Source organism: Aquarana catesbeiana, linkage group LG11, assembly GCF_042186555.1.
Source record: "Aquarana catesbeiana isolate 2022-GZ linkage group LG11, ASM4218655v1, whole genome shotgun sequence".
Taxonomy (NCBI): Eukaryota; Metazoa; Chordata; class Amphibia; order Anura; family Ranidae; genus Aquarana; species Aquarana catesbeiana.
The window spans coordinates 255,517,188-255,531,562 of NC_133334.1; the positions used below are offsets into that span (position 1 = coordinate 255,517,188).

Consider the following 14,375-nt stretch of genomic DNA (forward strand, 5'->3'; position numbering starts at 1 on the left):
ACCCACTTAACACCTTCACTGCCCCCTAGTGTTTAACCCCTTCACTGCCAGTGTCATTTATACAGTAATCAGTGCATTTTTAATCGCACTGATCACTGTATAAATGACAGTGGTCCCAAAAATGTGTCAAAAATGTCCGATGTGTCCGCCATAATGTCGCAGTCCCGATAAAAATCTTAGATCGCCGCCATTACTAATAAAAAAAAATGAAAAAGAAAAATGCCATAAAACTATCACCCATTTTGTAGACACTATAAATTTTGTGCAAACCAATCAATATACGCTTATTGCGATTTTTTTTTTTTTACCAAAAATATGTAGAAGGAAAACATATCGGCCTAAACTGAGGGAAAAAAATATTTTTTTAAATATTTTTGGGGGATATTTATTATAGCAAAAAGTAAAAAATAATGCGTTTTTTTTCAAAATTGTCGCTCTTTTTTTGTTTATAGCGCAAAAAATAAAAACCGCAGAGGCGATCAAATACCACCAAAAAAAAATCTCTATTTGTGGCGAAAAAAGGATGTCAATTTTGTTTGGGTACAGCGTCGCACGACCGCGCCATTGTCAGTTAAAGCGACGCAGTGCCGAATCGCAAAAAACGCTCTGGTCTTTGGGCAGCCAAATGTTCCGGGGCTGAAGTTGTTAAGAGGTTAAACAATCTTTATAGTCTGATGTATGTATGTATAGATAGATAGATAGATAGATAGATAGATAGATAGATAGATAGATAGATAGATAGATCTATATACACACATTATTACGTATGTCATTTCCTCGCACCCTTTCCTTAAGCTTCGCCACATACCGACTCCGAGGCAGATGTGCTGGAGGGCTCGGATGGCGCTCAGCACCACATCCTCCTCTTGCGATCTCAGAAGGCGGACAAGATGGCGGGCTCCATCAGCAGACATCACTGCGTTTCTCACGTCGTAGGGTCCTTGGGCTAGAGCGCTGAGACCGCCGGTCCCAATCAAGTTCAGTGTACAAGACGGAAGGGAGAGGAATTCAACCAGCAGAGGTACACCTGGAAAAACAACCCAAAAACATCTGTCATTTAAGAAAAAAAAGACAGCAGTCAATAAAATAATATAATAGTAATATATTTCAGCTAACTAGTCCTTAGATGTGATGGCTGCATTCATTTCCTTTTCTCAAATTATTTTTTTTTTTTTTCTTTATTTTCACCCGCTGATCCTGCCAGCAACACATCTCTGATACACTGCATGCTGCGCCAGTCAACTAGCATTTTGGAAAAATAAAACAATGGCAGATTCCTATTTTTATCATAACAGATAGGCTTTATTCCAGTTGAGGACCCTCTGTGTGCTATACTTGCCTAAAAAAAAACTGCAAATACAGTATACAGGGAATGTGTGGTATATCCTGTCCTTCCACCCTCTGCCACTCTCCCCCTGTACTGTTATGTATGAGAGTTGCTATGTAAACATTGCAATTATAGAAGCTGCTGCTGTAAAAAAAAAAAAAAAAAAAAAAAAACGACTGACATTCGAGATAGAGAGATATAAAGTAACAATGTTTATAAACATTGCTCAGACTGGAGATAGAAAGATACAAAGTAATATTGTTTAACAACATTGATAATACAGGATATAGAAGGATACAAAGTAACATTGTTTATAAACATTGATCTGATGAGAGATAAAGAAATGTCATCCCTATAAACCCGAACACATACACATTACACAGGTTCTGAGGCTAATTTAATGAAGATAAGGCACCAAGTGAGTTTAATTACAATCTTAATGAGCCGAAGAACCTGTGTAAGGCTGGGTTCACACTGCTGCGAATTCTATTGCGAATTTGAGCCGTTGCGATCGCTCAAATTCGCAAGTCATTTAAATTACATAGATTAACATTAGTGCCGTTCACATCGACGCGTTGCGAATATAACCTGCGTGAAAAAAAGGTCCTGTGCGAGTTTACTGCGTTGCGTTGCGAATTTAGTCTCCATAGACATCAATGTAAATCGTTCTTGAATCGCATTGATGGTTCACATATGTGCGAATTCCACCACACTACTCTCCACAAAAACCAGGAAGTACACAGGAAGTTAAGACCCTTTTTTTTTTTACATTATGATTCCATTGGCTAGACTATCAATCGCAGCTATATCCAACTCCTGAAATTCGCGGTAAAATCGCGGTAAATTCGCGGTAAAATCGCGGTAAATTCGCGGTAAAATCGCGGTAAATTCGCACTGCAGCAGTGTGAACCTAGCCTAAGGCTGGGTTCACACTGCTGCGAATTCTATTGCGAATTTGAGCCGTTGCGATCACTCAAATTCGCAAGTCATTTAAATTACATAGATTAACATTAGTGCCGTTCACATCGACGCGTTGCGAATATAACCTGCGTGAAAAAAAGGTCCTGTGCGAGTTTACTGCGTTGCGTTGCGAATTTAGTCTCCATAGACATCAATGTAAATCGTTCTTGAATCGCATTGATTGGTTCACATATGTGCGAATTCCACCACACTACTCTCCACAAAAACCAGGAAGTACACAGGAAGTTAAGACCCTTTTTTTTTTTTACATTATGATTCCATTGGCTAGACTATCAATCGCAGCTATATCCAACTCCTGAAATTCGCGGTAAAATCGCGGTAAATTCGCGGTAAAATCGCGGTAAATTCGCGGTAAAATCGCGGTAAATTCGCACTGCAGCAGTGTGAACCTAGCCTAATTCCTATGTGTTCAGCTTTTAGGCTAGGTTCACACTGCTGCAGTGCGAATTTACCGCGATTTTACCGCGAATTTACCGCGATTTTACCGCGAATTTACCGCGATTTTACCGCGAATTTCAGGAGTTGGATATAGCTGCGATTGATAGTCTAGCCAATGGAATCATAATGTAAAAAAAAAAAGGGTCTTAACTTCCTGTGTACTTCCTGGTTTTTGTGGAGAGTAGTGTGGTGGAATTCGCACATATGTGAACCAATCAATGCGATTCAAGAACGATTTACATTGATGTCTATGGAGACTAAATTCGCAACGCAACGCAGTAAACTCGCACAGGACCTTTTTTTCACGCAGGTTATATTCGCAACGCGTCGATGTGAACGGCACTAATGTTAATCTATGTAATTTAAATGACTTGCGAATTTGAGCGATCGCAACGGCTCAAATTCGCAATAGAATTCGCAGCAGTGTGAACCTAGCCTAAACGGACAAGATGGCAACTCTAATCAGACGGGATGTCTCTCTCTCTCTCTCTCTCTCTCTCTCTCTCTCTATATCTATATCTATCTATATCTATATATATATAATCTCTATCACCCCACTTGCACGATTTTCCCAATGCCTTTGTCACAAGGACAGAATAACTGAGACCGTAATAAAAGTATCTCCAGAAGTTGTCTCCCTTCCCCAATCTGTTTTTATTTCTGTATGTATCCCTGTTGGAGAGATTTTCTATTATTTCCTGTATTGACAGGAAGTGAGAGAAAATGTCCCAATCGTGGACACATTCAGCAACAAAAAACTTGAGTCTCTTACCTTTCCCCATTTTGTCCAAAACAAATAAATGATTTTGTCTGGATTTGGCTTTAAATTCTCAGATGAGATAAAATTCAGACTGGGTTCTTACTGGAAACACACTATGGTTTCCTTCTAGGGTTAGCGCCCCCTTCTGTATATTGGAGGAACTTTTCATTGACCTGGAGTTGCCAGTAAGAGGAATTCTATACCCTGAAATTACAAGACAGGTGACACCGTACAGGTGCAGCTAATAATAATTATGGTTCTGTATTGTATACAGAGCAGGTTTGGCGCTGTCTGGCGTCAGAAAATTACACATCGGAGAATTGTACCGCTGACTGGTCATCTGATCCGCACCTATCCTGCCAGCCACCATCCTCTGAGCCTCCATCTCGTCCCCTGCCAAGGTCCACACTGCACGGGCCACCGCCTCCTGTGTACGCTGAGATTTGCTCCTCCGCAGCAGGTGGATGAGGCTGGATAGATTGCCTGACTCCATGACCCGCCTTCTAGTGTGAGGATTCCCCTCCACCAACCTGAGACAAATACATGAGACCGGGTTAAAGTGCTTGTAAACTTCAAACAAGAAATATGAACAAAGCATATCCCTCTATAGTGTGTACTTGTCTCAATTAAGAGCACTAAGTGTTATTTTTATCCAATGCTTTGTTCCTCTGCTCATGAATCACCTCTGACAATTTTTATTGACACCATGAGAAAAAGGGGAGGGACCTCCAGCATGATTGACAGCCTCAGCTCTGTTCCTGTGTAAATGGGGAGGGGGGTGTTTCCCTTCCCTCCAATCAGCTCTCAGAGCTCCCTCACTGAGCTCTGCAGAGTGTAATTTCAGCTTTCCGCCCCCTTTTTTCTGAACTCTCCGACAAGCTTGTAAATTCAGCAACTTTGAAGGGATGTAGAGATGAGAAGACTGCAGATAAACACATACAACTTATATAGGAGGATGTGTTTCATCTCTGTGTATAACCTGAGGCCAGTCACTTCACTGGTTATATGTAAGGCTTTACAACCACTGTAAGGAAAAATATCCAGGCAACTAGAGAGAGAGGGACCCTTTAGGCTAGGTTCACACTGCTGCGAATTCTATTGCGAATTTGAGCTGTTGCGATCGCTCAAATTCGCAAGTCATTTAAATTACATAGATTAACATTAGTGCCGTTCACATCGACGCGTTGCGAATATAACCTGCGTGAAAAAAAGGTCCTGTGCGAGTTTACTGCGTTGCGTTGCGAATTTAGTCTCCATAGACATCAATGTAAATCGTTCTTGAATCGCATTGATTGGTTCACATATGTGCGAATTCCACCACACTACTCTCCACAAAAACCAGGAAGTACACAGGAAGTTAAGACCCTTTTTTTTTTTACATTATGATTCCATTGGCTAGACTATCAATCGCAGCTATATCCAACTCCTGAAATTCGCGGTAAAATCGCGGTAAATTCGCGGTAAAATCGCGGTAAATTCGCGGTTAAATCGCGGTAAATTCGCACTGCAGCAGTGTGAACCCAGCCTTAATTCAGTTTTGTTTTCTATCTAAGGCTGGGTTCACACTGCTGCAGTGCGAATTTACCGCGATTTAACCGCGAATTTACCGCGAGTTTACCGCGAATTTACCGCGATTTTACCGCGAATTTCAGGAGTTGGATATAGCTGCGATTGATAGTCTAGCCAATGGAATCATAATGTAAAAAAAAAAAGGGTCTTAACTTCCTGTGTACTTCCTGGTTTTTGTGGAGAGTAGTGTGGTGGAATTCGCACATATGTGAACCAATCAATGCGATTCAAGAACGATTTACATTGATGTCTATGGAGACTAAATTCGCAACGCAACGCAGTAAACTCGCACAGGACCTTTTTTTCACGCAGGTTATATTCGCAACGCGTCGATGTGAACGGCACTAATGTTAATCTATGTAATTTAAATGACTTGCGAATTTGAGCGATCGCAACGGCTCAAATTCGCAATAGAATTCGCAGCAGTGTGAACCTAGCCTAAAGTGGACCTGTCAGTAACTTTACAAGTCTGTGTGGATAAATTCCTGATATGTCCCATTATACAGCTGCACCCTTTATCATTAAAAAAGGCATCCTTGAGCTCCAGTCCAGTGACTTTGCCTAGGCTGAGATCATACCTCCCAACTTTTTGAGATGGAAATGAGGGACACCTATCAACAAAAGTATAGAGGTATAGGACACACCCCTTGCCACGCCCCCTTAAAGGAGAATTGTGCAAAAAAAAAACAAGATTGGTTAAACCCACAAGTGCTATATAACACAGTTTTTTTGGTAAAATATAAAAGATGATGTTATGTCGAGTAAATAGATACCTAACATGTCACACTTTAAAATTGCGTACTCTCAATGGCGGAATGGCGACAAACTATGATACTTAAAAATCTCCATAGGCAACGCTTTACATTTTTTTACAGGATACCTGTTTAGAGTTACAGAGGACGTCTAGTGCTAGAATTATTGCTCTCCCTATAATGTTTGCGGTGATACATATTATGTGTAATACAAACACTTTTTTCATATGTGTGCACGATCTTCATATGCGTTCGCCTATGTGCGCGAGCTTGGGGGGACAGGGGAACTTTAAAAACATTTTTTTAAATCATTTTATTTTATTTAAAATTTTTGTTTTTACAATGTCCCTTTAACTTTTTTTTTTATCTCTTTTATTGCTATCACAAGAAATGTAAACATCCCTTGTGATAACAATAAAGCATGACAGGTCCTCTTTTTTGGAGCCATTTGGGATCTGTAAGTCCCCAGATCTCTCCTCTACCCTCAAAAGCATCAGCTCAAAAAAAAAACACCACATTGATCTGATGCTTTCTAAAAAATAAAAATATATATATATATTTGCATCTGCCCTGAATTGGACGTGACATCATGAGGCTGGACTCCTAAATCATAGAGGTGAGAAGAGACAATCTGGTCTCTCTTCACCTCTATGGCCAGCAATGCAAGCTGCCTGATCGGATCCTGGGCTTCCCGGTGAGAAGGGGGGGATGACTTCCCAGTGAGATGGGGGGAACCCCTCTCACTGCTTCTAAAAGTGATCAAACAGGCTAATCAGCCACTGGATTGCTTTTAGTGAAAAGAGAATCGCAGGCTTAAAATTTTAATACCGACCGAGGTTATGGCTCACAGCTGCAGCCATAGCCCCGGTAAACCGATTCAATACAGCAACATATATACACTATATTACCAAAAGTATTGGGACGCTTGCCTGTACACGCACATGAACTTTAATGTCATCCCAGTCTTAGGCTACATTTCCACTAGTGCAACTTGTCATGCGACTTGGGACTGCAAAGCATGACAAGTCATACCCCATGAATTCCAATGAGTACCGTTCATATCTGTACGACTTAAAGCCGCAGCGACTTCAAAGTAGTCCCTGCACAACTTTGGTCCCACTTTGATGTAACTTGAGACCTCAAGAATACACAGGAATTGTTTCAAGTCACATCAAAATCGTGGCAAAATTGTGCGACTTTCAGGATGCAATAGTGGAAATCTAGGCTTAGTCCGTAAGGTTCAGTATTGAGTTGGCCTACCCTTTGCAGCTATAACAGCTTCAACTCTTCTGGGAAGGCTGTCCACAAGGTTTTGGGAGTGTGTCTATGGGAATGTTTGACCATTCTTCCAGAAGTGCATTTGTGAGGTCAGGCACTGATGTTGGACGGGAAGGCCTGGCTCGCAGTCTCTGCTCTAATTAATCCCAAAGGTGTTCTAATCATTTAGTGGAGGAGGGATTATGGTGTGGGGTTGTTTTTCACGGGTGGGCTTGGACCCTTAGTTCCAGTGAAGGGAACTCTTAAGGCGTCAGCATACCAAGACATTTTGGACAATTTCATGCTCCCAACTTTGTGGGAACAGTTTGGGGATGGCACCTTCCTTTTCCAACATGACTGCGCACCAGTGCACAAAGCAAGGTCCAAAAAGGCATGGATTAGCAAGTTTGGGGTGGATGAAGTTGACTGGCCTGCACAGAGTCCTTCTCATCCAACATCAGTACCTAACCTCACAATTGCACTTCTGGAAGAATGGTCAAACATTCCCATAGACACACTCCTAAACCTTGTGGACAGCCTTCCCAGAAGAGTTGAAGCTGTTATAGCTGCAAAAGGTGGGCCAACTCAATATTGAACCCTTTGGCCTAAGACTGGGATGTCATTAAAATCCATGTGCGTGTAAAGGCAGGCGTCCCATTACTTTTGATAATATAGTGTACTGTATATACTTATTGTGGTCTTAAAGTGGTTACTTTACAGATCTTCTGGCAAGTAAAATGGTTCCTTTCTGCCCTTTATCTGTGTCTTCTATTGTTTAGAGCTGCCTCTGGAGCACTGACTGCATTGGGTACAACCTTGCCTAGACATATGAGATCAGGGGGCCTAAATGTAAGTGCCCCCCCCCCCCCCCCCCCCTTTATTCAAGAGTTGCGTGCTCACATGGTTGATTGAGACAACTAATTCAGAGCATTTACAAACACACATTTTCAGAATCATATACCTGTATAACGTTTCCACGGCCGACATCTGGACATCTCTATTTTTGGATTTCAGCATGTGGTGAAGGCACAAGCCTGCGTTCTCATTGATGAGAATACTTTGGTTATTTTGGTTGCCTTCAGCGATACGCCCCACAGCATCACTCCATGAAATTATAAGGGGTTTTGACTGGCAGACCTGAAATAGTTTCGCTATGAGGGTAAGAAGACCACTTTGCTTCCCCATTGCATCCTTACATGGAGGAGAGGAGGCAGCCAAGAGGCCTGTGTCTTGTAAAATTGGCTGTAGGACCTCCTCTGGAGCCTCCTCTTCCAGAATGGACAGTACTTTTGTGAGGGTTGGAATGAAGGTTTTTGAAAGCTCTTCAGCGGAGTCTTTCTCAGCACTCAGTTCACATACTGAGTCCATTATAGTGGGAAATAAATTCCTCAACTTACTGTCGATGAGAGACACAAGGACTTGGATTCCATCAATCTCCAGTAACTTCCTTCTTCCATTTTTACACCTCAAGATATTTTTCAGCAGATATAATGTTGTAGCCTTGACCTTATCACCAAAACTTCTCCGTAAGACGTCAACCAACCCAGAAACCAGGCCTTCATCTATAAAACTTTTTAGATGGCCATCTGACCCATCCACCGATGGGCTGGTCAATTGAGAAATCATAGAACATAACCCAATGACGTTGTCTTCTTCTTCATCAGAGTCCAGTAGTGCAATAAGTTTCTTATACACATTCAGATTCTTGTTGTGAAGACCAATGAAGTATTGGAGAAGGTGAAGATGGCCCTGAAGAGCACAGATTTCAACAACTCCCTGCCGTTGTCTGTTTACATAAGTAACAGCTGCTCCAAGTTTGACCAGCAAGTCCACCATCTGATGGCTCCCGCTGGAGACGGCCAGCAGCAGCGGTGTGTTCTGAATGGAGTCATCCGTTGTGGTGTCCAAGTTTGCCAGTCCAGAGGACTCATTGAGACGTTCTACCAGTGAGACGTGATTCTTGTAAGCCGCGTGATGCAGCTCAGACCACCCACTGTGTTCTAAAGCCTCCATGCTCTCTCCTGATCTGCAACAGAGTTGGAACTGAATAGAAATAATGGTGAAAAGTACAACAACAACCCTAATTCCAAACATATTGGGACACTGTGTAAAATATACATAAGAACAAAATGCAATGATTTGCAAATCTCATAAACCCATATTTTATTAACAATAGAAAACATATCAGATGTTTAAACTGAGAAAATGTACCATTTAAATAAAAAAATAAGGTAATTTTGAATTTGATGGCAGCAACACAAAGACAGCAAAGTTGGCACAGAGCCATGTTTAGCACGGTGTAACATCCCCTCTTGTTTTAACAACACTCTGTAAACATCTGGGAACTGAGGAGACCAGTTGCTGGAGTTTTGGGAGAGGAATGTTGTCCCATTCTTGCCTAATATATAATTCTAACTTCACAACAGTTCTGGGTCTTCTTTGTCAAATTTTTCATTTCAAGTTGCTCCAAATATTTTTAATTGGCGAAAGGTCTTGACGGCAGGCAGGCCAGTTAAGCACCCGGACTCTTCTACTACAAAGCCATGCTGTTGTCATAGATGCAGTATGCGGTTAGCATTGTCCAGCTGAAATATGCAAAGCCTTCCCTGAAAAAGACGTTGTGTGGATGGGAAGGCCCCTCTCCTCTTTAGTCCAGAGGATGCGGCACCCATGGTTGCCAAAAAGAATGTCAAATTTGGATTCATCTGACCACAGAACAGTTTTCCAGGTTGCAACAGATCATTTTAAATGAGCTTTGCCACAGAAAAGACTGCAGCTTTTCTGGATAATGTTCAGATATGGCTTCTTCTTTGTATGATGGAGCTTTACCTTGCATTTTTGTATGGCACGGAGAACTGTGTTCACAGACAGTGATTTTTGGAAGTATTTCTGAGCCCATGCAGTGATGTCCATCACATAATCATGCCTGTTTTTATTACAGTGCCGCCTGAGAGCCCAACAATCACAGGCATCCAATATTGTGTTTCTGCCTTGTTCCTTTCACACAGATTCTCTGAATCAGTTTTTGAAACACAGCTTTTCACAGATTGGTGAACCTCTGCCTAGCTTTACTTCTGAGACACTCTGACTCTCTAAGATGCTCCTTTTTACCCAATTATGTTACTGACTTGTTGCCAATTAACCTAATTAGTTCCAGCTCATCCTTGTTAGTATCACTTACCTTGCCAGCTTTTTTGAGATGTGTTGCTGCCATAAATTTTCGACATGACCTTATTTTTTTCTTAAAAGGGTACATTTTCTCAGTTTTAACATTTGATATGTTTTCTATTTTCTATTGTGAATAAAATATGGGTTTATTAGATTTGCAAATCATTGCATTCTATTTTTATGTAGAATTTGGAACTGGGGTTGTAGGATACATGAGCAGAACAATATTTAAGGACATTGGTTATTTTGTTCCTAGGGAATGGTCAGAATCGTCCTCAAGGTGAACGAGGGGTAAATTCTGAAGTATGAAGAAGAATAATTACTTTGCAAATTAACATTGTGTTTACTTCAATTAATTATCCAATCATGTGCAAGTAAAAATCCTGTTTATTTGAAGTTGAACTCCGAGAATTAGATAAAATCTACCCTTTCAGTTGAACCCCCCCCCCCCCCCCCCCGCTGCAAGGGTTAAATGTTTATTTAATCTAGGGGTGCAGGGATAGGCTGTATGACTTACCCTATTCCTTGTTCTGGCTCTGTTGGCAGCCACTTTCAGTGCAGGTCTGATAGCCCTGCATTGTATCTAAGGAAGCGGTTTTTTGATTTGGGTCCATAGCACCTTGTAGAGAAGGCTTTCTTGGGCCAGTCCCAACATTGGTGGGACCCTGCTGGAGCAAACAATAAGGTATCTAAGTATTACACCTTATTCATGCACCCTTGACTAAACAAGCATTTACGTAGGGGCCCTACTGCAAGGGTAGAGTTTAAGGCTCCATTCACACTTGTGGGACTTGTCATGGAACTTTGGACATCATGGAACTTTGGACATCAAAGTTACATGACAAGTCGTTCCCCACATTTTCTAATGATAACCATTCATATATACGAGACTTAAAGTTGCAGTGACCCCTTAGTAGTTCATGCACTACTTTGGATGGCATGGCGAATTGTGTTCACAGACAGTTATTTTTCATGCTACTTCTGAGGGTTAACATTGAAGTCTAAGGCCCTCAAGTTGCATGAAAGTCGGACCAAAGTAGTGCATCAGTTGTCCATTATCACTGGGCAAAGGCAAAGTCGTTTCCAAGTTGCACTCATCCAAAGTTGCGTCAAAGTTGCACTCCAAGGTCAGCGCAATTTTGGAGTCGTACAAGTGTGAATGGAGCCTAATTCCTGGAGTGTAGCTAAAAAAGTTCCTTCATGTGATTGCTAAGTAAGCATCATCTGCTCTTTTAGTAAATTACCCCAATGAGTCAAGGAGAGCCAACAGTTCTCTTCTCAGCAGGTTTCAGTTGAAGTGCAATATGACTTGATCAAAGAATTTCCAAGGGCCATAGTAAACAATACAATGAAGTTCATAAAACTGGAAAGGAATTCAGAGGGAATTCTAAAAGCTCTGACCTCATTAGGTGTAGCCAGGCAGATGGTTACAAACTGAAGAAAGAACATTAGATTATAGTAAATGGGCTATTCATTCCTACACTTATCCAGAAAAGTGCTAAGCATTTGCAGTTGTACGTACAGTAGGTGCCGTGAATAGTGACCATGTAATAATGTATTGATAGGTTTGGCAACACCTAAAGCTGAGTATAAGTCAGTAGAATTTAGAATAAAAATTCATATGAAAATTCCCAGTATATTTGAATGTCATTAGAAAGTACACTATATTACCAAAAAGTATTAGGACGCCTGCCTTTACACACACATGAACTTTAATGGCATCCCAGTCTTAGTCCGTAGGGTTCAGTATAGAGTTGGCCCACCATTTGCAGCTATAACAGCCTCAACTCTTCTGGAAAGGCTGTTCACAAGGTTTAGAAGTGAGTCTATGGGAATGTTTGACCATTCTTCCAGAAGCACATGTGTGAGGTCAGGCACTGATGATGGACGAGAAGACCTGGCTCACAGTCTCTAATTTATCCCAAAGGTGTTCTATCGGGTTGAGGTCAGGACTCCCTGCAGGCCAGTCAAGTTCCTCCACTCCAAACTCGCTCATCCGTGTCTTTATGGACCTTGCTTTGTGCACTGGTGTTCAGTCATGTTGGACAGGAAGGGGCCAACCCCAAATTGTTCCCACAAAGTTGGGAGCATGAAATTGTCCAAAATGTCTTGGTATGCTGACTCCTTAAGAGTTCCCTTCACTGGAACTAAGGGGCCAAGTCCGACCCCTGAAAAACGACCAACACCAGTGCCTGACCTCACAAATGCTCTTCTGGAAGAATGGTCAAACATTCCCATAGACACACTCCTAAACCTTGTGGGCAGCCTTCCCAGAAGAATTGAAGCTGTTATAGCTGCAAAGGGTGGGCCAACTCAATATTGAACCCTACGGACTAAGACTGGGATGTCATTAAAGTTCATGTGCGTGTAAAGGCAGGGGTCCCAATACTTTTGGTAATATAGTGTAGTTCAAGCCTGTGTGTGCTTTTACCATTCGATTTTGGAATAAATGGACTTTCCCAAACAAAAACCTTATTCACTATTAGAAATTTGTACATTCAAGAAAAGCTTTCCATTCTGCTCCTTCTAATTTTCTAGTCACTGCGAGTGAAAATGTTTGTCGATTTGACCCCACTAATAAGAATAAGAATACTGAACAAATATTCTTACAAAAAAAATGACAGAATAAATTTGACTAGGGTGTACTCACCTTATTGATGTGTGCTCATCTGATCTGCAATGAAATATGAGGGTGTCAGTAGAGGATGTGTATATTAGCAGAAAAGCTCATCCCCTGCCAGCATGTTTTAGAGAGAGGCCCTTGCTCTCTGTGTGGAAGCAGTGGTCCCTCTGCAGAGGTCTGACACACCACAGCACTGAATTGCAAGGGTTAAATGCTGGCAGGGATCCAGAAGGTTTTCTGTTGTCCAATAGGAAACAGAAGTGTCATTGCACCTGACAGCTCAGAGATAGGAAGCAGCTGCATCTACACACTCTGTGATCTCTCACCTGCTGAGCTCTCAGCCTCCCTGGCTCTGCATTCAGTGAAGGAGGACCGGCTCTGCTCAGGACTAGGAGTGTCTCCTCCGCTGTGTCCACACAATCTGATTAATGATACGACTCTTGGCAACTTCATATGTGCAGGCTCCTCCCACAACAGCGACTCCAATAACATTCCCAGCGATGGAGACTTTTCACAAAGATTTCTGCTGAGATAGCCAATCAGAGCTGTATGTGAATGGTGCTGGAGATATAAAAAATGAACATATAGAGCTAATGACTGTGAGATTATTAGCCCCCCTCTTTGTGGTCCAATTCCAGCTAAACATTATTTTAAGTGTTAGGTAGAAGAGTGAAGAGGTAAAGCAAAGCTTCACCCCATACATATGAGATAAAAAGTAAAAAGCCCTTTAAAAAAACAAAACATTAAAGCGAGTTTTAATTGCAATATTCACCTTCAAGCCAGAGATTTCCCCTGCAGTACTTTATTTCTGCCACTAGATGCCCTCAGTCTCATGGTCGACATCATTCAACATACTTCCTCTGAGCCCAGGTCACTCTGGACCTGTCCCCAGCTTACGATTAGACAGTACTTTTTTTCTGCCACAAGCATAGCTCCCAACTGTCCCTGATTTTGAGGGACTGTCCCTGATTTGGAGCAATGTCCCTCTGTCCTTCATTGTTCCTCATTTGTCCCTCATTTTGGTCTGATCTATATAGAGGTATATAAAATGCACTTTTTATCTATTAAAAAGTGTTTCCCAGTGCTAAACCCTTCATCCAATTTCTAAATTGCTGCTTTTGTAAATTCCAAAAGCCAATATAAAGGAATAGTAGTAGTAAAAAAGCACTTGTGGGTTTAACCAATCTTGTTTTTTTTGTACAATTCTCCTTTAAGGGGGCGTGGTAGGGGGTGTGCCCTATGCCTGCATACTTTTGCTGATAAGTGTCTCTCATTCCCTTCTCAAAAAGTTGTGAGGTATGCACAAGAGCCAGCATCGTTCAACACACTTCTTCTGAGCCCAGGTTATTCTGGACCTGCCCCAGCCCATAGTTGCCAACATTCTAAAAAAATGTATAGGGACGCTTTTTTGGCTGTAGGCGAAGTCTTGTAATTGGGGGGTGGGGCATGGGTTTGTAGGAGTGGCATAGAAAAAAAGAGAAATGTGCTCCGCACCGAAAA

At 41.7% G+C, this 14,375-nt stretch overlaps 1 protein-coding gene across 1 annotated transcript in view; it reads right to left on the reverse strand.

Moving 5' to 3' along the window:
* LOC141112691 (uncharacterized) overlaps nt 1–13,486 on the reverse strand; it is a 36,600-nt gene extending 23,114 nt beyond the window's left edge. Inside the window, exons 1-4 of the mRNA XM_073605696.1 lie at nt 13,202–13,486; nt 8,046–9,110; nt 3,858–4,036; nt 809–1,027 (exon numbers count right to left, since the gene is read on the reverse strand). Of these exons, the coding sequence (XP_073461797.1) occupies nt 809–1,027; nt 3,858–4,036; nt 8,046–9,097 (1,450 nt within the window). The 5' untranslated portion in view covers nt 9,098–9,110; nt 13,202–13,486. The remainder of the gene's footprint in view (nt 1–808; nt 1,028–3,857; nt 4,037–8,045; nt 9,111–13,201) is intronic.
* Between the last annotated feature and the right edge of the window lie 889 nt (nt 13,487–14,375).